Raw genomic sequence first — 23,480 nt, forward strand, 5'->3', positions numbered from 1 at the left:
TATCTTGCCATTCCTTGCTGGTCTGCCAGGTCACTTTGGATACGTTTGCTGCCAATCTAATATTTTTACCATTGTATGTTACAGACTTCTTGTCCCGGGGTGCTGTCAGGATTTTCTCTTTGCTGCTAAGACTTGTAAATTTTACTATTAGATGACGGGTTGTGGACCTATTCTTATTGATTTCGAGGGGGGTTCTCTACACCTCCTGGATTTTGATGCTTGCTCCCTTTGCCATATTAGGGAAATTCTCTCCAATAATTCTCTCCAATAGACCTTCTGCTCTGCTCTCTCTTCTTCTCCTTCTGGAATCCCAGTTATTCTAATGTTGTTTTGTCTTATGGTATCACTTATCTCTGGAATAATCCCCAAGTGGTCCTGTAGTTGTTTGTCTCTCTTTTGCTCAGCTTCTTTATTCTCTGTTATTTGGTCTTCTATATCACTAATTTTTTCTTCTGCCTCATTTATCCTAGCAGTAAGAGCCTCCATCTTTGATTGCACCTCTTTAATAGCTTTTTTGATTTCAACATGGTTAAACTGTGGTTCTTTTATTTATCCAGAAAGGGCTTTTATATCTCCAGATAGGGTTTCTTTAATATCTTCCATGCCTTTGTAGAGCGTGGCTAGAACCTTGGGAATCGTCATTTTGAACTCTAGATCTGACATATTACCAATGTCCATATTGATTAGGTCCCTAGCCTTCGGTACTGCCTCTTGTTCTTTTTTTTGTGGTGAGTTTTTCCACCTTGTCACTTTGTCCAGATAAGAATATTTGAAGGAGCAATTAAAATACTAAAAGGGTGGCAAAGACCCCAGGAAAGTGTGCTTGAGCCAAATCAGAAGAGACCCCAAATCATGGTGGGAGAGAAAGGGGGTAAAAGGAAGTTCAGGGAAAAAAATTTTAAAAGAATGCAAATAATGAAATAATATAAAAAAGAAAAATATATATACATATTAGACTGGTGACTAGAACAGGGTCATTCACTTAATTTGGGGTGTATTTTTGTCTCTTACAAGAAATTACCTCCCAAAATTTTAAAGAATGGAAAACATATATAAGAGTAAACACAATGAAAGGACAGAATATGACTATTAAGATGAAAAGAATTTTTTTTTTAATTTCTAAAGAAAGAGTTGATATGTAAGTTGGTTGCGAGAATAAAGAAAAAGAAAGTGGAGAAGAATTGCTCAGGCTGGAGAGTAGAACAAGCCCGGTGGTAGATTTAGGGTGTAGTTTCATCTATTAGAAGAAGTTGTACCCCAAATTTTTTAGAAGAAAAAACCCTACGTGTATACAGAAACTGAAGTTAGATACAATGAACGATAACATACAACAATAATAATGAAGGTTCGAAAAAGATTTTTTTAATGGAAAGTATTGTTAAGATAAACAAGTTTAAAAAACGTTAAAAGAAGATACGGTAAAAGTTAAAAAAAAATAAGCTGAAGATAAAAAAAGTAAAGTTAAAAAAATTAACTTTGTATCATGGGGAGAAAGCCGTGAATTCATGGTTTGCTTTCGCCTCCTCTGGTATTCCGCTGTTCTCCTTGGTAAGTGAACTTGGTCTTGACTGGATTTCTTGTTGGTCTTCTCAGGGAGGGGCCTGTTGTAGTGATCCGCAGGTCTCTTTGCCCCAGGCGGAATTGCACCACCCTTTCCAGAGGCCAGGCTAAGTAATCCGCTGGGGTCGCTTTCAGGAGATTTTGTTTCCTGAACACTTTCCGTAGAGTTCCAGAGATCAATAATGAAAGTGGTGGCCTCCCAATCTCTGGCCTGGAGGAGCTGAGAGCTCAGGGACCCATTCCTCAGTGCGCCCTCAGGGAAAAGCACTCATCATTTCCCTCTCCCTGGCCTCCGGCTGCGCTCAGACCTCACCCAGGCTGTGACCAAGAGTCTCTGTCTCTGGCACACAGCTCCACCTGGAGTCTCCGAAACCCTTAGATCGCTGAGCTCTTTTGGGGGGATTTCCCCAGATCCTGTGCCATGGATTACAGTTCAAGGTAACGCTGAGTTGAGAGGTCACTCCTTGGATCTCTTTCTGTTCCCGGCTTCCCTGCTCTAATACCTGCGTGTTCTATGACACTCAGACACCCCCGGGCCTTCTGTGACCCTGCAGGACCTGGGGGCACGCTGTCCCTGCACGGGCTTCAGCCCGGTTTAGCCTCTGGAGCGACATCCCTCAGTGCGCATCGCTTTTAAAAGTCCTGGTTTTGTGCTCTGTTGCTTCTCAGAAGCCGGACCCTCCCCCCAGGGTCTCTCTTCGCGTCGCTTTGGATTCACTTCTCCGTGGGTCCTACCTTTCAGAAAGTAGTCGATTTTCTGTTTCTCAAATTGATGCTCTTTTTCTCTTCGATCTCCTGTTGGATTTGTAGGTGTTTGGAATGTTTTGATAAGCTATTTAGCTCGTCTCCTGCTACCTGATGTCATCTCAGCCTGCTGTTTCTCGACCATCTTGACTCCTCCCTCCCTTTGGATTGTTAATCTTTGTACATTTTGAGGACTCAATTAAGTAATATACACTAAAATTCAGAGGATGTATCCAGAGCAAATTAACTGACACAGAAAGATAAGGCACAAAACAATTACGTTACTAAACATATCCGGATCCCCAGTGTTGGCCTGACTGTGGAAACTAGCTCCATACCAGCGTCCTTGAGGTGGTGTTTGGAGGAAAACAGTTTGTCCTAGGATGAGTCTTTCCCATAAGCCCAGTAGTGGCATCTGATGGTGCTGGTCTTTGCAAACCTGGGAACCATAGTGAGGATAGAAGTTAAAGGAGAATAGAGCTTCATGACAAAAGACATTTGTCATGTGATAACTGAGGGAAAGATTGAAAACGGGTAAGGAAGTTTTGTCGGTTTTGATCCCGCAGGCAAAGAAAAATGATGAAGGAAAGGCTGTAAGAACAGCTTTGATCCCACAGTCCAATTATAGTCAGGTGAAAGTGTTTCCTGTGTCAGGATCAATTGTATGAGGGGACAGATAAGAGGAGGATGGCCACATGGCAGATGATTGAAAATCACACCCAGTGTTGGGTTTTGTCTGAAGAAAACAATTGTCCCCCTCACAGACAAGAAGTGGAAGAAATGCGGGAAGAGCTGCAGGAGTCTAACCTCACCTTCAACCACAAGGTAATGGGAGTTGTGTCCAACACACTGACCCCTTGGCGCCCCCTGCAGGTGATGGTCGTGGCCCTTAGAGCCCTGAACATGGGTTTCTGGTGTGTTGGCTTTTTCAGATCGCAGTTCAAGAGAGGAACGCTCTGGCTAACTGGGTAAGTATTTTCCTTTTCCTCATCTTCGTTTGCGGCACAGTTGGGCAGAACTGAAGGTGGGTGTGTTTTTCTGCCGCAGATGAAGGCTCGGTATTGGGAAACAAGGATGATGCAGCAGAGCAGGGAGAACGCCTACCTGAAATACAGGTGTGAGAGTTTGATGTGCGTTTTTACGAGTGTTTGGAGAGGTGACGGCTATGCTTTTTACTGCCTAGGAGAGGACGTGGTGTTGTAATTCTTAGAGATGTCCATTCTTTTTCTGTGTTCAAGACTGCGCATGATGCAAAGGGAGATGCTGCCTGTGGGATCCGTGAGGTGGGAACTGATGCCGGGAAGGCCTGAGTCGCAGAAGCCTGTGTGGCAAGGTAGGGAGCACGATGTGAAATGCAGCAGCCTGATTTCTGCTGTGAAACCACACGGTGTCCTTCCTGTTCCTGTGGGTGATTGCTGTGTGTCCACCTCCAGCCTGCAGGTTGTCTGAAGGGGTACAGGAGGTTGCTTTTCTTATATGTCCCCAGGCAGCAGGACACTTGCCCCCGTGACAGGTGAAGCTCACGCCACTCCACACCTTCCCCCTGCTACCCCCTTCCGGATCAGCTGAGCCTGAGAAGGTGCGAGACGAGCGCCCTTTCCACCTTGACTCAGTGGTCAAACCTTGACAAAAAAAAAAGACTATTTGTGAAAAAGGGCATTTATTTACTCATTATGGAGGTTTCTATATTTTTGTTTTATTTGTCATCTATAGGACCATGTTGAGGAATGAAATATATTTTACTCCTCTCATGTTATCGGTGCAATGCCATAGCTTTATTGCTCAATCTGTCTATGATTTCTTTTTTCGTAACTATACAAATGTCAAAGTCTGTTTCTTCCCTGAAATGTTTATTTGTTGGCCAGTCACGCATTCTAGGTCCCAAATGCAGGATGGACAAATGAACCTTTCACCTGTGGCCTGAGAAGAGAACATGGGCTGTTCATGTTGAGGGTTTGTGGATGTCCCCACGCAAGGCTATTGTCACTTAGGTGTTTAATCTATGAAGATAAAGTGATTTTTTTCTGATGTGTGTTGAGCACCCCAATTTTAGTGTTGATAGCCAGTTGTATCCCGACCTGTTTACACGTGATGGGTTACTTACAGAAACACTGGAACCAGGGCCCTGGAGTGTCTCAGGCAAGAGGAGACTGGTGTCTCTCGTTGCCAAGGACTCACTTGAGTCACGGGTGAAACCCTCTGATAAGGGACCCAAGTGTGGGAAAGAGTGCAAGATGGGGAGAGGAAGGCATGGAGGGCACTAAACCAATATAAAACTCTGACCTTTGTCTGATCTAGCATCTAGAGTGGTTCCCAGGATGAACAGCAGCACTAGCCCTCAAAGCGACCCAGAGATGCATACGGTAAGTGCTTGGGCATTTTTAGTTGTGTCCGTTTCTGAAATGGATTACAGTGTGGACAGGTCCCTGTCCTAGCCTGTGGCCTTGGTGTGTGTCCTGCGATCATCCCTTTCAGAGTGCACGCTGTTCACCCAGGAGCCTCTGCCTGCTCCGTTAGAGATCTTCAATTTTGTGCTTCCTCCCAAAGCAGTAGATGCTTTGAGACACGTGATGGTAGGATGCTCACCTCTTCGTCTGTGTGTGTATGTGTGTGTGTGTGGACGTGCGTGTATGTGTCTGTGTACATAACTCGAGGAGGGTGACATCTCACCCCACAGTGAAGTCAGCTAGTCCGGCTGAACCTTGCGGTTTGCTTTCCTGCGGGAGCTGGAGCATTTTTAGTATTCGGATCAGGAGACTAACCTGGGAGGGTGTCTGCAGAGGTCCTCAGATGGAAAATGGGAAAAGCCAGGACCGCGTCACACTTGCCCCACATGCTTTGAGCAGCTTGAGTGTTTGTGGAGAAGGTGAGCTGTGACCTCCTGTGCGTCCCTTCTGAGTGGATGAAGACGACAGCTGGAATCCCTCCAGTTGGCCCCTGGGTGAGATGATGATGAACTCTGGCAGGTGCCAGGTGTGTCATAGAAAACACCCCCTGGAGCAGCAGCCCTGAAGAGGGAATCCCAGTGACTCTTTTCAAGGCCCACACCTCACACGTGTTTTACTCGTGCTTCCATGAGCGGGTTCTGATGGGGTCTGATGGCTGTGCCAACTCATAGGGTCTCTCCCGACCCATCTTGGGAGCATTGCCTCTGCTCTCCAGACACACTGGTTGCCATTTGGGGGTATCGAATCGGCCCATCAGTGGGTCTCAGCACCAAAGACTAGGCATTTGCTCTGTGCCTGAGCTAAGGACTGTCCGAATGTCGGGGACGTAGATTCACAGAGCTGGTCTCGCTCACTCAAAGGGGTCCTGTTACTCTCAGAAAGCACTCTTCCAGGTCCTCTGCAGGACTCCGGACACTCCTATCTCCTCAGCGGTGTCTGTGGCCATGGACAGCCCTTGTGGAGTGTAGGAGATCCCATTGTCAGGGAGGGAAGCAGAGCTGTTCAGGGGGGATGCTGGTGGGCTTCCGGTTGACCCATAAGCACATGCACTTCCACGTGTGGACAACAGGCTTTCCAGGGCCTATCATTTTGTTTGTTCTCAATGTATAGAAGGAGCTGCTCTGTTTGCTGTTATGGGGGAGGTGTGGTCCCAGCTGTAGATACTGGCCTGTCGTGAATGGAGTTTTTTCCTTAGTTGATTATTCTTGGTGTCACACTCTTGTCTCTGTCGAGGTGTGCAGATCTATATTAACATGTGGTTACAGTAGTTTTCCCCATGGAATCTCTTCACCCCAGGTGCTAGGTGAGACCCAGGGGGCGGATAGCCATTCTGGCACAGATGCTATAGTATTGGAACATGGTGGTGGGGAAGATGTGTGTGCGGATGTGTACCCCTGCCTGCCCACAGTGCACTCCGGGGAAGTAACTTGGGGAGGAGGGCCCCTCCCTCCACAGTGAAGTCCTCTGGCCAGCCCGACTCCCTTTAGGTTACGTTCAGGTGCACTGGTGTTGTGCTCATGCTGGGGATAGATGGGTCTGGTAATCCTCACAAACGGAAACTGGGGAAAACTCTCTCTGCATTTTATACTGTCTCCTTTGCAGTCTGCAATGTTCTCAGGGCATGTTTCACAAGTCGTCTCCATTTTACTTCTGCTGGAAAACGTGCCTTGCAGAACCAGCCCACTTAAGACCCTTTCTACAAGTATTTTGAAGTTTCAAAGCTCTTATGTGCACTGTCATAATCGCACACTGGGTCACACGTTTTGAAGGGGGACATCAGTGATTACGTGCATGATCACTGCCTCCCAGCCCTTCAGCTGGGTTTCCAGGAGCAGGTCGTTGGGTTCTAAGTTACTGTGAGAGTTGATTTCTTTTCTCATCACAAGTGTGGAGTTTTCCACTGGGAAGCATATACCCTTTTGTGAATTCTCTCATATGGCCTTCCCATCTTCATTTCCCATTGTACAAAATTACTCTGGAACTCAGTAGGTTGAAATTTCCAAATGACTGTGTTTTCAGACAACCACAGGGGATGCCTGTGTGGCTCAATGCATTAAAGCCTCTCCTTAGGCTCAGGTCATGATCCTATGTCCTGGGATCAAGCCCCACATCAGACTCTCTGCTCAGCAGAGAGCCTGCTTCCCTTCCTCTCTCTCTCTCTGTCTGCTTCTGATCTCTGTCTGTCAAATAAATAAAATCTTAAAAAAAAAAAATACAAGCACAGCTGCTCAGTGTAAATAAAGGTTTTTGATATCATGTCCCTCGGACGACACTTTTCCAGTGCCCCTGTCAGACCACAAGGCCCTAATTCCTCAAGTGTCTTTGTAGCCATGGACAGAAACTGTAGAGAGTAGAGGACCCCTTTGTCAGGAGCGAGGCAGCGTGGGGAGAGTCAGGGACTTATACGCCAACGATTCCCCTCAAGTGGCTCGGAAACTTTGTGGAGAAAGGGCATTCAGTTTCGTCACATTCTCTCTATTCGGCCCAAAGCAAAATCATCTCTGGTGTCTGAGGAGGATAGAGGAAGTATTGTTCAGGATGTCGATGCCTCTGTGTCTGGAATGTGCTGCTTTAGTTTGCAATAATCCTTTTTCATCTTGAAGACACTATTTCTTCTGGATAATGTGGGCCAACATGGGCAGTGATGTGTGGTGACAGGCTATTCCTGTAACAGTCATTGCTGTCTCCCCTCTCATTGTACTGGCCCCAGCGGGGAGGGACATGTAAGTTTTCTAGCATGATGCAGCTCTCCTGGAAGGTGGTATTGGAGAAGGAGCCGGATGCTGGGAGCTCTTTCTTTTGGTTTCTTTTCTTGGTGTTGCAACTTTTGTCTGTTTTGCTAAAATATTTTCTTGTCTGTCCTGCAGGTTGCTAGAGGTGTGAGAGAGTTCCCTCATTGCCCAGGGCTCCTCCGTATGCCCTACCACATGGGGTGGAATGTACCAGACTTCCCTCCTCCTCATCCACCTCCACAGTGGTGGACATGGGGGCCTCGGCCACACTTTGTTCCTCCACCACAAGGTGAGATGATCTGAATTGACATGGGTCATAGAGCTTATTCATAGTTGAACCACTTCTGTTGGTGGAGAGGATGGAGAGGTGGTACCACAAGACTTTGCAATGCAGCAATAAGCCCAAGTGAGGACATGGTAACATTCCTCCACTTTGTCTGACGTCCATCTCATGGACTGTCTGGTTCACCATACAGAACTGGGCAGCAGGCATCTACTATGGAGCAGAAAAGTGACATTCCACAGAGGACAGACATAGAAGCATTGCCCAGGTACACTACACAGACACGATGTTTTGGGCTCTGGGCTGGACGAAGCACAACCTTCACATCAGTCTCACATGTGGAGACCCCCAGTTGTCCAGCATTATAGATTAGTTCTGGAAACATATGTCCCAGGAAGAGTGGTTGTATCTGCGAGGGTGATGGACAGTTCCCGCCTTCGTCCACAGGGGTCCGGGGAGTCCTGTGAGAAACACAGTGGACCCTCCAGAAGGAGAGAGGGGAATAGGCTGGGGCAGGGGTAGAGGGTTGGCTTGAATCCTGTGTGATCGTCAGTCTGAAACCACCTCTGTCCCTTCTCGGCCTTCGGTCCCAATCAGAAGCCTGTGGAGCTCAAGGGGACAATAGCAACACCATGCCCAAGAAGGTCCCAGAGAATAACCAAGTAAATGCTGGGGCGTTTTCAGTTGTACCCATTTCTGGAGTCCTGTTCCTCTCTGGGCAGCACAGTGTCCTGACCTCTGTGTGTTGGGTATATCCTGGGGTCTGTGTGTGGTGTCGTTTCCCGTTTAAAGTGGCAAGTCTTCTGCAGAGCTTACAGGCGTCTATTTCCAGATCATCACCTTCTGGTTGTGTCAGTGGAGCAAAGGCAGAGTTTGTGTTCAGGGCTTGACATTCAAGGGGAAACCAAGCTGGGGACGCTGTATGATTCTGAAGTTCTTCAGGACACACGTGCTTGTGCCTGGCTATTTGCGCACACTAAGCAGTGGGCAGTTGCCATTGTTGGAAAGGAAGTGTCTCCCTTGCACAATGGCAGATATCTGTCTCTTACCGTCGTACACATCCAGCATCCGCATACGTTGTTCTGGGAGGGATGAAACACCTCTCACTTCATCTGCAGTGTGTAGGGTTTAAGCTGTCATTTCCTTAGTTGTATAAACGCCTGACACAGGGAAGTGGTCCCTTCATTGTTCATTAGCGTAGGGGTCTGCCCTTGTCCTCTGTAGCTTAGAAACTTGTGGATAATGCTCTTGTCTGGTCTGGGAGGTGAGAATGAAAGAAAAAGTGGCACATGCCGGAGGCAGGTGTAGAGGGTTTGCTGGAATGTTGCTCAGTCACTTCCAGGTGGAGAAGCTTCTGTCTTTTCCATGGTGTGAGTCAGATACAGATGCTGGAGCGTCCTCCACAAGGACCAGCGGTGCTGCCCACAGGCCTCTCGTGGCATGAGGGAGTGAAGACTGCTAAAGACATGGTAACTTTCTTCTGGTTGTTCTGTACTTAGAATTGATGGACCTTGTCTTCCAGTCATACTGAGAGGGTTGTAGGTTCCTTGTGGTGGCAGAGACCTGCCCTTCTCCGAATGCTGGGCACAGCAGGTTTCACACACATATGGTATGGAGACGATGCTCTGTGCTCCGGGAGGGCTGAGGCCTTAATGTGAGGAATTGAAGGTGTGTGTCTGAGAGAAGGGAGGGACACACTGATGACAGGACATAGACCGTGTGTTCTGTATAAGGGAAGAACTAGAGATGTATCCAGAAAGAAGGGAGGGAGCCCTGAGTCACACAGAAACAGGAGTTTGTGGATGCCCAGAAAGCCCGAGGTGCTCAGGGAGATTCTGGGCTTCTCTAAGGGAGGGTGAGGCCGTTCCTGGCAGGCCAGCAGCTTGAGAGTGAGTGTGAAGACACCATGCCGTCCACACCGACTGCAGCATGTGTTCAATCACACAGTGTGGATCACGCCGTTATTTGTCTCAGAATGTCGTTTTTGCCATGAATCCCTTCACTCATAGTCTGTGAAGAGCGTTGTTTCCCTGAATTTCTGAAAATTCTGAACTATGTGAAAGAGTATCGTGGAGATTTGGAAATTTAACTTGGCCTTTGGGGATTCTTGTCTGACTGAATTTAAGTCCAGCAGCGAGAAAACATGAAGACAAGATGGAGAACCAGTGAATGGTGGCCGCCCTGGCCTCAGCCCGAGTCAGACTGTTAGTGGGAGAGTCAGGGTTGGCCAGGAGCAGCCCTAGCTGGAGCCCTGTCACCAGGCCTCCGCATCTGCGTCACCACCCTGCCTATAGCTGTGCACTTCTCTGGGACTTCAGTCCCAGTGTCCAGATTTGCCTGTATTCCAGATTTCTCAGTCCAAATACCAGCTCTCAGTGGGGCCTTCTCAGGGCCTCAGCTTTTATTTTAATCTGTCATAGAGAGAACATATTGGATTCTGAGGTCACTAGAACAATAGGAGTTGAAGTACATAAAGAACCTGCTGGGGCCCCTGGGCGACTCAGTGGGTTAAGCAGCAGAATCTTGATTCCTGCTCAGGTCATGATCTTGAGCTTTTGAGATTGAGGCCCAAGTCGGGCTCGGTGCTGAGTGTGGAGCCTATCTGGGATTCTCTCTCTCCCTCACTTCTCCCCCATCCCTCTTCGCTCACAAGTTTGTGCTTTCTCTGTCTCTGTCTCAAAAAGAAAAAATAATAATAATAATTGGCAAAGAATCTGGGCTCTGACCATTCACCATTCTCACCGTTTAAATGAAAATAGCTCCATGCCAATGAGCATCAAAAAGTGTTTGTTTAAGTCCATAAAATACACTAAGAGTGTAATACCTCAGCCCCGGCAGTGGCAATTCTCATTTTAAAGACAAGGCAAAGAGCCCCCTTTTTTCTATTAAATGTCAGGTCCTAGCCACAATGTAGTAAAATATAGTTAAGAGAACAGGTACAATCAGATATTTCTATGTGAGATGTGAAGACAGTTATTGTCTATTACATACAGACTCACAGATGTGGCCACACACCCAAGTGTTCATCCAAGGCCTCAGATACAGTATGGAAGGAAGAGAGCATTTAGGAAAACATAAGTTCCCATTGTACTAACCCAAATCCTCTTGCCTTACAGGGTAATCATTTTGTAATCTGAAGACTTCCTTGACCTCCAACAACCAGGCTCCAATGAGTTTATATCTAGTCAAGATATGAATGTTTCTGCCTGGTGGTCTGAATGCTTTCCCTGCCCATCCTGTACCCTGTGCTTTGTCTCTCCTGGTATCTCCCCAATAAACTGTTCATGGTTCTGTCTCTGTGTCAGCATCTCCCTTCATGGGGACCTACAGTCCCTCTCCTTCGAGGGCACAGGGTGAATGAAGCCTTCACACAGATAACACCCTGGCAGCAGTGGGGCATGGACGATAGAGCAAGATTACCCTTCGTGGTACTTCTACTGCAAGGGACTTTCTGGGGAGGGGGCCCAGGTTGAATTTAGATCTGCTGGTGTTTGTATTAACTCTGGTGACAGATCCTCTTGAGCACATGGCACCCTCTTGTTTAGGGGGGTAGTGATCAGCAGGACAGGTGGCTGTCCCTATGCAGTGGTCTACTGTGACAGTGAGCAGAGAATGAAGTGTCTTGTGAGGCCCTGAGAGCCTGGTGAGGAGGCCCTGCATTAAACCAGCTTTTGTGCAGGGTTTTCACCTAACCAGCTGCCCCCCAACCACAGGGGGGCCTTGAGTGGAGCTGATGGTGGCAGTGTTTGTGGTAAGACCCATGATGCCCCACAGTCCTCCCACAGTTTCCCTGTTGAGGGATGGGCAGGGCAGAGGTCCCCGAAAGGAGACCCATCCCTTCTTCAGCAGCAAGAGGATTTGGGTGTGTATGCTTCTGTCCCCTTTTAGGCCCTTTTTTCCCAATCCCTTCTGCAGCAGAGCCCTCCTTCTTCCCAGGTCATGGGGTCCAGCTCCATTCTCACTGCCCCAGGATAGAGAGCCAGAGCTGTATTTCCAGCCAGTTCACCCGATGCCCTGGGGAGACCCTGGGGCCTTTGCAGTAAATTCCTGCCTCCTGAAGTGTGACAGAGAAGCGGCCTTGTTGGCTGAGTGCTGAGTAGGGGGCTCTGGGAGCTTCCCCAAAACATGCTGGTAGGTGAGAAAGTACAGGCAATGACATATTGGGGCTCTTCCCAGGGTTTGGTCCTCATTGTCCCTGAGGACATTTGAAGACCCTATTTTACTCAGGGGTCTCTGGATTGAGAGGTCACGGGACACTGCAACAGAAATACTGTGGTTGGTTTTTCACCAATGCCGACTTGTTTCTGGGGAGAAATCGTGACTCAGCTTCAGAGAAACTGGAGCTACATTGGGTTGGGCCAGGAATGCAAAAACCATTGACCTTCAGGACCTTCTAGAAAGAGGAGCTGGGATCCCGCTCTCTGAGTTCTGCTAGACCCAGTACCCCAGGTAAAAGCACAGACTGTCCTGCACTGATGCTTTTATTACTTTTCAGTGTTTATTTTTTTCCAACAATGTTACAGTAGTTGGAAAACAAGTGCAAACTTGACAGGTCCCTGATTCCATAAACCTTTCATTTTTTTTAAGGTTAAATTTACAAGGAAAACAGGAATTGTTTTATTGATCCTTTCTCGTGATCATTGGAAGGAAACTCATCAATAATATCTTCAAAACGTGCCTTTTACCTCATCTCCTTTTCTCTGTTTTCTTTTTTAATGATTTTATGCAAGTACAGTGGTGAGGAGGGGGAGGCAGAGGCAGAGGGAGAAGGTGACTCAACACTGAGTGGGGACTCCAACGTGGGACTCGATCCCAGGATCCTGACATCAAGACCTGATCCACGCAGGTGCCCCTGCTTATCTCTTTTCAACTGAGATTTGCTATGTTTTCTAATTTTGTCATGAGTCGGTAACAATCTTCAGCAGTTTTAAATTGGTTAAAGAGTTCAGGAAGAGCTCTTTTGCAGGATTCCACTGAGATTTCTTCTGTTCAAAGTGTCAAGACCACTTCTCAATATGCGAAAGATTGTACTAAGCAAAATCTGTGAATCAGCATTTGAAAAAAAGCTGCTGCTATTTGTGGAAGATATTAAAATAGATGCTTAGATCGACCAATTCATGCACTTCCCACTTTTTTCTTTTCCTTTGTTGCTTATTTCTAATTCAGATATCATATTCATAGCTCTTCCTGAGTTTTCCATGCCTCACACGTACTTTTAAGTTCCTTTGTGACTTGTAAAGAAAACAGACCTTGTGGTGAGCGTGCAACGTTGTGTCCCTTCAGGATTTGTTGTTTACATCTCTATTAACGTTTCTCACCCATTTAAAACTATCATGCCACCTTGACATATTACAAAAGAAGTGTAATCTATATGCATCCATATGATTTCATTTAATTATAGTGTATTTGTTGGAGATTTTCTGTTTATGACTAAGGCCTAAGAATATCTCCCAGGTCCATTGAATTTGGAAAAATCATATATCCTAAGTACGAAATTTTGAAAGTTTGCATATTGAAATATGGAATATGAAAGATGCATGTTTGCATCTCCTAAATGGAGATGATGTCCCTCTTAAGGTTAGTTTCTGAGCAAGGTGCAAGTGGACGTAATCATTGTGAGGGAAGAAAAAATGTCTTCCATTCTTTTCCAAACATGCTGCAGTTGCTCCATTATCTTATGTCTGGATATGGGCAATTATTTTTTCTTTTCAAATTTTTATTTAAGTTCTACTTAGTTAACATGCAGTGTATGGATATAAGCAATCTTTTGACGGTATCCTTTTTTAAACCATTTATTGATTTCATAAATTAACATATCCTTATTTCTTCTCCATGCTAAGAAAATCAACTAATGTATCTATCTTTATGACCCAATTCTTTGTTTTTAGGATTTTATTTATTAATCTGAGAGACAGAGAAAGAGAGAGCATGTATGGAGGGGGTTAGGCAGAGGGAGAAGCAGACTCTGCTGAGCAGGGAGCCTGCTGCATGGCTAGATCCCAGGACCTTGAGAAATGCCCATAGCAGAAGGCAGGTGCTTAATCCTCTGAAACACCCAGGCACACCCTTATGACATTTTTTTTTAAGATTCCATTTATTAGTTGGACAGACAGGGATCACAAGTAGGCAGAGAAGCAGGCAGAGAGAGAGGAGGAAGCAGGCTCCCTGCTCCGCAGAAAGATCGATGCAGGGCTCAATCCCAGACCCCTGGGATCATGACCTGAGCCTAAGGCAGAGGCTCTAACCCATGACCTGAGCCTAAGGCAGAGGCTCTAACGCCACCCAGGTGCTCCCCTTATGACATTCTTTTTTTTTTAATTTTATTTATTAGCTTTACAGAGAGAGAGAGCACAGGCAGAGGGAGTGGGAGAGGGAGAAGCAGGCTTCCCATAGAGCAGGGAGCCCAATGTGGAGCTTGATCTCAGGACTCTGGGATCATGACCTGAGCCAAAGGCAGATGCATAACAACTGAGCCACCCAGGCACCCCCCTTATGACATTCTTAATATGACATCTCTTATAATTGAAGCTTTTCCTCACTGATGGGCTTTACCGGTTTCCCGTCAATAACCAGGGGATAGCATTTTTCTTTGAATATTGTCAATAGTGTTTCAGGTCTAATATAATGTTGTAGTAGCATTACAAATTATTTTTGAATTTTGTTATACATATAAGACTAGATCTTACTATCACTATATGATTAGGCATATAAACACTATAATAATCTATAATACTCAAATTCAGAATCCTTCCAGAGTTTGGGCTTTCAATAAACAGAATAAATTATGAGTTTGAGTAATTTGTGACCTTTGTTTGGAAAAAAAGAAAACCTTCATGATGAAATATTACATCTTCATTGTAACAGATTCTGTTTCTGTTCTGTGATATCAGAGAGCCAGAGATGGCCCCTGTGTATTGGCAGGCTGCAACCCATGAGCTAAAGACCTGTGGCTGGTACCTAAGTCAGATTTGTTTTCTACACATCCAGTCTTTTAAAAACATAACCCTGGAGAGCAGATGTTTAGGTATTGACTGCCTGCCTCAATTCTGTATGTCGTGAAACTGTGACCAACATTTTCTTAACATAAATAAAGTCAGTGAGTCAATCAAGCAATCCAGATTAATCCTTCAGTTCTAAAAGACCCTGAACAACTGTTGGCCTTCTAAATCCCTGAGGCAGAGACCACGCACCCCATCCAGGCTGCAGAAAGGCATTACTTAGGCTCATGTGTACTCACTTCAATATCCCCAGTATTGGAAGGATTAATACTGTGATGGGCCACCCCTCTTGCAAACCTGTCAGTCCCCCAGGATATGGAGGTTCCATGTTACTGTCACATCTTTTCCTTCCGCCTGAAACTCATTGAACTCACTCTACATCCTTCCAGTCTTGGAATGTCTTTATAAAATGAAATATTTGATTGTCTAGTTACTGCTGAAGAGGATGAAGGGGAGGAAGAGAAAAATGAGGTATCATGAGAACAATTGAGCCAGCCAACATGAATCACTTGGCCACATGTAATCTTCTTAACAGGTTCAGCCCTGGTGTAAAATATAGTATCCTTCATTTTTCATTTTTTGAGGAACCTCTTCACCATTTTCCCAAGTGGCTGTATCAACTTCCATTCCCACCAGCAGTATGAGAGGGTTCTCCTTTCTCCCAACTTCTCCAACACTGGTTGTTTCTTGCCTTGTCAGTTTTTGCGGTTCTACCTGGTGGAAGGTGGTATCTGTGTGGTTTTGATTTGAATCTCCCTGATGGCTAATGATGATGAACAGTTTTTCATGCATCTGTTAGCCATTTGTATGTCTTCTTTGCAGAAGTGTCTGGTCCCATCTTCTGCCCATTTATTGACTCGATTATTTGTTTTTTGGGTGTTGAGTTTGAGAAGTTCTTTATAGTTCTTGGATATCAGCCCTTTGTAGTGTCATTTGCAAATAAGCTCTCTCATTTTGTGGGTTGCCTTTTTGTTTTGTTGATGGTTTTCGTTTGTGGCGCAGAAGCTTTTGATCTTGATGAAATCCCAAAAGTTCATTTTCACTTTTGTTTCCCTTGCCTTTGGAGGTGCATCTAGTAAGGAGTTACTGTGGCTGAGGTCAAAGATGTTGCTGCCTGTGTTCTCCTCTAGGATTTTGGTGGATTCCTGCCTCAGTCTGAGCTCTTTTATCCAGACTTTTCACGACAGACAACAAACTGTTGGTTGGCAGCATGGGTGAAGTAGGTGATAGGGATGAAGGAGCTGCTTGTCCTGATGAGCCCTAGAGAATGCATGAAAGTCTTGAATCCCTCTGTTGTATTCCAGAAACTAATATATGTGAACCATATTGGAATTAAAGAATTACAAAAAAGGAAAATAGTTTGCAAACTGTGTTAGGTGTATGGAAATGTTTAGTCCTGTCTTTTCTATTTGGTTTTGTTGGTAAGTCTAAACCTATTACAAAGTGAAAAGTTTATTAGTAATCTTTTTTTTATTTTTAAATGCATAATGTAGCATAATTATTCCTACCACTACTTACTAGTAATTGACACCTATTCTCTTCTATTGTTTTATTTATTTATTTATCTATTCATTTATATTATTTAAACATTTTATTTATTAATTAGACACAGAGAGAGAGATCACAAGTAGGCAGATAGGCAGGGTGGGGGGGGGAGAAAGTCCTCGCTGAGCAGAGAGTCCGATGTGGGTCTCCATCCAAGGACCCCAAGATCATGACCCGAGCCAAAGGCAAAGACTTAACGCACTGAGCCACGCAGGCACCCCTGTTGTTTTATTTAAATAATAGCATTTATGTTAACAAAATTGAGTAATACACAATATAGAAATCACAGAGCAATTACAGATGTTTTATGTTAAGGTAAAACATATATAACATTTTGTATTCTATCATAATGTAGTTTTCTAATCTAGAATGGGTGTGTCCTTACATGGCGCTCTATGAAGTTGGTGCCTGCCATTCCAGGGGCTAATTACTCATGGAGAGAAAAATCATGGCTGTAATACTAGAATGATTAATACCAACAAAGGCTATTTAGAGGTTACTGGAGGGGCTAAAAGAGAGTTGATATGGGGGGACCACCTTGGTGGCTCAATTGGTTAAGCATCAGAGTCTTGATTTTTGTCTGAGGTCATTATATCAGGGTCATGAAACTAATCCCAAATCAGGCTCCACATTGAGCATGGAGTCTGTTTAGATTCTCCCTCTCGGGTTTCTGGGTGGCTCGGTGGGTTAATCCTCTGCCCTCAGTTCAGGTCTTGATCTCAGGGTCCTGGGATCAAGCCCCACATCATGTTCTCTGCTTGGTGGGGAGCCTGCTTCTCTCTTCTCTCTACCTGCCTCTCTATTTGTGATCTCTTTGTCTGTCAAATAAATAAATAAAACCTTGTTAAAAAAAGATTCTCTATCGCCTTCTAGCCCACTCCACCAATTCAGTCTTTTTTCTCTCGTTCTCAAAAAAAAAAATATATATATATATATATATATATATATATATATATATGTATTTGCATGTATGTATGTATAAATGGTTGATTTCAAGATACACAGTTAATTGTTAATGTTTATAGGAAGGGACCATAATTAGATTTTTTATTTTGTCACTACTGCAATCTACTGTCAATTGCTGTTCAGCTTATAAAGCTGCACTTACTAATACTGATTTCAAGGATAGTGAGCACTCTTAAGCCTCAGATCCTATGACTTCCGAGACTGCAAGGAATAGGAATTTTTTCCTGGAGGACAAAAGTGTTCATTATTCTTGGCACAAGGTATACGCTGTCGATAGTCCTCCATCCCTTGCTAAAGGTGCATGTCTTTGTTCCTGGCAAGATTTGAAGAGTGCTTTCAAGAAGAGTTGCTTGAACTGAAACTTCTGGAGTGAAAGAGTGGGGTTGGAGGAGTCATGGGACAGAAATTACTTGTTATTTAAGAAGTATCAGCGTTGGGACTGTAAGTGATCAGGAAAGTAAGGCATCCTGGCAGTCATTTGGTGTATGATGGGCAGCACTACACTAAATTCTCAATATTTCAGATCCCATGGGTCATGATAGGGAGAGGAGAGGAGAGGAGAGGAGAGGGTTGGTGCCCTCTGGTATCTTCACTGACAAGCCTTGTCTTGTACACACAGTGGCTGCCTTCACAGTTGCCTGCAGCTCTTTACCCGAGGGTGTCCATTGGCTTCCTTGGCTTCTTTGGCCATGGCAGTGAGCTCGGAAGCCAGGTAACCAATGTCCATAAGAGCAACACTCATCCCGTGCAGGTCTTTTTGCACTTGGATGGGATGACTCAGGGCTGTTCTGCATGTATTTAAAACGTTCCCAGTGGATGGAGACAGAGTTGCCCAAGCAGTGACCTCTAAACTAACACCCTGTCTTCTGTGTTGGCTGCCCTCCTTCTTCACATCTTAGCTCCCATCATTTCTTCCCACCAAAGATCCTTCCAGAGAAACTACTTATACTCACATCAATGTCTTAGAGTCACTTTCTGAGGCACCCAACCCCTCATAACTCCTGGTGCTGCCAACAATGGTGGGTGTTGTCTCTCTGTGCCCCAGGAGAGGATCTACCTTTTAAAACACACACATTCTTGGGAGATCTCAAAGCTCAGTCATGAGAACCAACTTACATTTTTCCCTTGTGTAGGAGAACTGAAAATCCATGCATGCAAGGCAGTAGAGTGACCTAGATAATAGTGAGATTATTCAACTTGTCACACAAAGTGGAATGCTCAGGCTGGAAGGAGACATACATTGTAGTATCATTATCAGTGGTACTGTTACTGAGTTCAAACATCCTATCTCTTGAAGGTTCTTCTTTGACTTCCATTTTGTCCATAAGGGTACTTCTTGGTAATATACTCACCCTCACCTCATGTCCAGTCCTTATCTTTGGATCCAGTCCTAGGCTCACTCTCATCCAACCCTACATCCCCTGCTCCCACTTTCCATGTCCCTTCCTCCTTTTCTGCTCTCCAAGGTTTCCCAAGATCCATCTTGGCTCCAGACTCCTACTCTTCAGGTGTTGGAAGTTCCTTGGGTCCACCATCTCTCCTGATCCCCTCTAGTTAGCAGGAGGGGGTGTGAGTATGAACGAAGGTCTTGCTCTAACTTTCCTTATATCCTGGCCCTCCAAGGGGGAATGGGCCCCAGTCTGGAGTCCAGGATTGCCTGGATATTAGTCTATTTCAAAGAAGGAATTGAATTCAACTATAATTATACATTGGAAATAAAGGAAGTCTCAATATATTTCAGAAGAATGAAAACCACAAGAGTTGTTCTTTGATCATAATTGCAAATGTGCTGGATTAATCAAGAAAGGATAACTAGGATTTCCCCATATATTTGGAAATTGAATAGCTTTTTGAATAAAACTGCAAAAGGGAATCTCATAGGAATAACCGGTATGATATGAATGAAAATGATACTGCATATGTGGTATTAACATAGACTTCCAGGGGGGAGACAAGATGGCGGGGAAGTAGGAGGAGGCGCCCTTTCAACCTGCACCCTAAAGTGAGCTGATTACCTTCCAAAGATCTCCAATCACCCACCAAATCAGCCTGAGATAAGAATTATACACGTCTAGATCTCTACTGGAGCAGAAGACGCCAGTGGACAGGTAAAGCGGAGTGGGAAAGTCGGACAGATATCAGAAGATAAACAAATGGAGCCACCAGAAGCGACCCATTGGAAAGTAATATCCCAATACGAGAGTGCCCTGCACCTGGGGACCAGCATTAACTCCGGAGTCTGGTAGAAAGCACTCAAAAAGAGCAAAGGATCACGGGGGGTGGGGGGGCGGGGAATTGCTGGGATTGGGTTGTTAGGGTCGGGGCTTAAGTCCCCAGACCCAGGACAGTTACCCCTGGCACAGAGCCAGAGAGAGTGCAGCAGAGAAACCAGGTCTCGGTCCCTGAACCACCAGTGGGCCTGAGAGTGCGCCCGGCTCCCGTGAAGGGCTGGGAGGCTCGCCAGCCAACAGAAGCACAGTCTTTTTCATTCCCCACGCAAGTGCCCTGCTGTGACATCAGAGTCCAAGTCATGCCCCGCACCCTTCCCTGAGAGAGGTGCACACAAACGCCAGCCAGGTGCTCTAGGACCGGAAAGAATAGGCACTCCAAGCCCTGGCCAGCAGGAAAATCTGTGTGTGATCACTGCTTGGAACTTCTCTGGCAGTCTGGAGCTGCCCAGACAGCGAAAAATCCTGAGTCCCCAGGGACCACGACTGGGAACTTGCTCTGCCAGCGGCCAAGGGGGGATTTATATGGGCTCTGCAGCCAGACTGAGGCTTCTTTCTGAGAGGGAGGTCAGGGTGCAGTTTGCTTTCTTCTAAACCTACAAAAACCATCAAAAGCAGTCAAGGCAAGAGAGAAAAACAAAAGTGAACAAATATAAAAACCTCCAGAGAACAAAAGCCTGAAAAAAACAGTTTCCTCAGAGCCCACCCCCTTGAGGGGGGCGGGAGGACTTAGCTGAGAGAACTTCAGGGACTGAAAACCCACGTGGCAGGCCCCTCCCCCAGAAAACCAACCCATAAAGGGAAAAAGAAAATAGATGACAAGAGAACAACCACCACTACTTCATAGGACAATTTTTATTATTAATTCGATCCCACTTTTCTGGCTAATTTTTTTATATAGTTAATTTTTTATTATATAGATAATTTTTTAACCTATTTACTGTCACAGTGAGATGTGCAGTACATCAAATTCCATAATAACCTTCTAACCTGAACTTTTTGATACATACACCTGTGTTTTCCTTTTGCATTTCTATTTTTTAAATTTCTTTTTTTTAAATTTTAGTTTAGTTTAGTTTATTCCTTTTTTTAATTTTTATTTTCTAATATTCATATAGAGTTAAACTTCAAGGTAAGCCCCTTTCCCCAATCAATGCCACCCCTATAGGTAATCCAATTCCTAATCCCCCCTTATCTTAGGAAAGTTGAGTCCTTTAACAAAGATATCAAGATACATCCAGGAAGAATCAAAACAACCTTCCTCACCCACACTGAGAATTTACAACCACTCTCCCATCTTTTTCTTCCACCAGTGTTTCTGTAATTTTGTGTTTATCCTGATAGTATATAAATCTTATATGTAGGGTTCTTTTTGATGAGGTTCTTCCTTTATTTGCATATATATATGCAAATGTATATATATATATTTTTCTCTTGTCATATACTTTTATCAGTCTTTTTGTTTGTCTGTGTCTGTTTGTATACTTCATAAATCTTACCTAGGACCCATTTGGGCTAAACCTTCTTTTTATCTCACTTTTCGTTCCTGTCTCTCTCCCTCTCTCTTTTTTTCTTTTCCTTTTCTTTTTCCTCTCATTTGGGTGGGGAACCCTGATTGCTTAGAAGCATTCCAGGGTGCACCTTGACTGCACCACAGTCAATACACCCAGCTAAACCCGTTCAGCCATCTCTCACCAAAATGACTAGGAGGAGGAATGCCTAACAGAAGAAAAATACAGAGGATGGACCTTCTGCAACAGAGCTAATGGCTATCAACATAGACAATATGTTGGAAAGAGAATTCAGGCTAACAATTATCCAAGCAATAGCTAGGTTGGAGAAAGCCATGGGTGACCAAACGGAATTGATTAGGGCCGAATGGAAAAGGACCAGAGACAATGATTTCAATATTAGGGAAGAGCTGAAAGCTACCAGGGATGAGCTTCACAATGGTCTCAATGAGTTCCAATGTAATCTAAATTCTCTCAATGCTAGAGTAACTGAGACAGAAGATAGAATTAGTGATCTGGAGGACAAACAGAGAGAAAGGATCAGGAAGAAGCCTGGAACAAACAGCTTAGAAGCCACGAAAACAGAATCAGGGAAATAAATGATGCCATGAAACATTCCAACGTCAGAATTATTGGAATCCCTGAAGGGGAGGAGAAAGAAAGAAGTCTAGAAGATATAGTGGAACAAGTTCTTCATGAAAATTTTCCAAATGTCATGAATAGAACCAGAGTTTATGTACTAGAGGCCGAAAGGTTTCCCCCCAAGATTACAGATTCTTGAAAGTCCTCGAGACACCTAAAAGTAAGAATGAAGAATTATAATTGTAGGCATAACCTCTTGAAAGCACTAGGACAAAGAAGATCCTTACGTACAGAGGAAAGCCCATCAGAATAACATGAGACTGTCCACAGAGACCTGGCAAGCCAGAAAGGGCTGGCAAGATATATTCAGGGCACTAAATGAGAAGAACATGCATCCAAGAATACTTTATCCAGCAAGACTGACATTCAAAATGGATGGAGAGATAAAGAGTTTCCAGGATCGGCAAGGCTTAAAAGACTACGCAACCACCAAGCCGATACTACAGGAAATATTAAGGGGGCTTCTTTAAAGGAGGAAAAAGCCCAAGAATAGCATTGAACAGAAATATAGAGACAATCTACAGAAAGAAAGACTTCAAAGGTAACATGATGTCAATAAAAACGTATCTATCAATAATCACTCTCAATGTGAATGGCCTAAATGCGCCCATAAAATGGAACGGGGTTGCAGACTGGATAAAACGACAGGACCCATCCATATGTTGTCTACAAGAGACCCATTTTGAACCTAAAGATACACGTAGACTGAAAGAGAGGGGATGGAGAAGCATCTTTCATGCCAATGGGCTTCAAAAAAAGGCTGGGGTAGCAATTCTCATATCAGACAAATTAGATTTTAAACACTGAAGACTGTCATCAGAGATCCAGAAGGACACTACATCATTCTGAAATGGACTATCCACCAAGATGATCTAAGAATTGTAAATAACTATGCCCCCAATATGGGAGCAGCCAATTACATAAGAAAACTGTTAATCAAGATAAAGAGTCATATTGATATGAATACACTAATCATTGGAGATCTTAACCCGCCTCTCTCAGAAATAGACAGATCATCCAAGCAGAAAATCAATAAAGAAACAAGGGCATTGAATGACACATTGGACCAGATGGACCTCATAGATGTATACAGAACATTCCACCCTAAAACAACAGAATACTCATTCTTCTCAAGTGCACACGGAACCTTCTCAAGAATAGACCACATACTAGGTCACAAATCAGGACTCAACCTATACCAAAAGACTGAGAGGATTCCCTGCACATTCTCAGATCACAATGCTTTGAAACTGGAGCTCAATCACAAGTAAAAGTTCCAAAGGAACTCAGACACCTGGACGCTAGAGACCACCTTGCTTAAGAATGCTTGGATCAACCAGGAGATCAAGGAAGAACTAAAACAATTCATGGAAACCAATGACAATGAAGATACTACCATCCAAAACCTATGGGATAGAGCAAAGGCGGCCTGAAGGGGGAAATACATAGCCATCCAAGCCTCCCTCAAAAAAACTGAAAAATCCAGAACACAGCAGCTCTCACTACACCTTAAAGAACTGGAGAATCAACAACAAATCAAACCAACTTTACACATAAGAAGGGAAATAATCAAGATTAGAGCTGAGATCGATGAGGTAGAAACCATAGATACAGTAGAACGTATCAATGAAACTAGAAGCTGGTTTTTTGAAAGAATCAATAAGATCGATAAACCATTGGCCACACTAATCCAAAAGAAAACAGAGAAAGCTCAAATACATAATATTATGAATGAAAAGGGAGAGATCACAACAAACACCAAAGAAGTTGAAACAATCATCAGAATATATTATCAACAGTTATAGCCAATAAACTTAGCAACCT

At 44.5% G+C, this 23,480-nt stretch overlaps 1 protein-coding gene across 1 annotated transcript in view; it reads left to right on the top strand.

The window, feature by feature from the left end:
* LOC131820058 (uncharacterized) overlaps positions 1-11,057 on the top strand; it is a 67,940-nt gene extending 56,883 nt beyond the window's left edge. The window contains exons 11-17 of the mRNA XM_059155541.1: positions 3,069-3,129; positions 3,237-3,272; positions 3,352-3,419; positions 3,543-3,637; positions 4,603-4,667; positions 7,619-7,772; positions 10,883-11,057. Of these exons, the coding sequence (XP_059011524.1) occupies positions 3,069-3,129; positions 3,237-3,272; positions 3,352-3,419; positions 3,543-3,637; positions 4,603-4,667; positions 7,619-7,772; positions 10,883-10,887 (484 nt within the window). The 3' untranslated portion in view covers positions 10,888-11,057. The remainder of the gene's footprint in view (positions 1-3,068; positions 3,130-3,236; positions 3,273-3,351; positions 3,420-3,542; positions 3,638-4,602; positions 4,668-7,618; positions 7,773-10,882) is intronic.
* Positions 11,058-23,480: the final 12,423 nt, after the last annotated feature.

This window comes from Mustela lutreola, chromosome 17, assembly GCF_030435805.1.
Source record: "Mustela lutreola isolate mMusLut2 chromosome 17, mMusLut2.pri, whole genome shotgun sequence".
NCBI lineage: Eukaryota > Metazoa > Chordata > Mammalia > Carnivora > Mustelidae > Mustela > Mustela lutreola.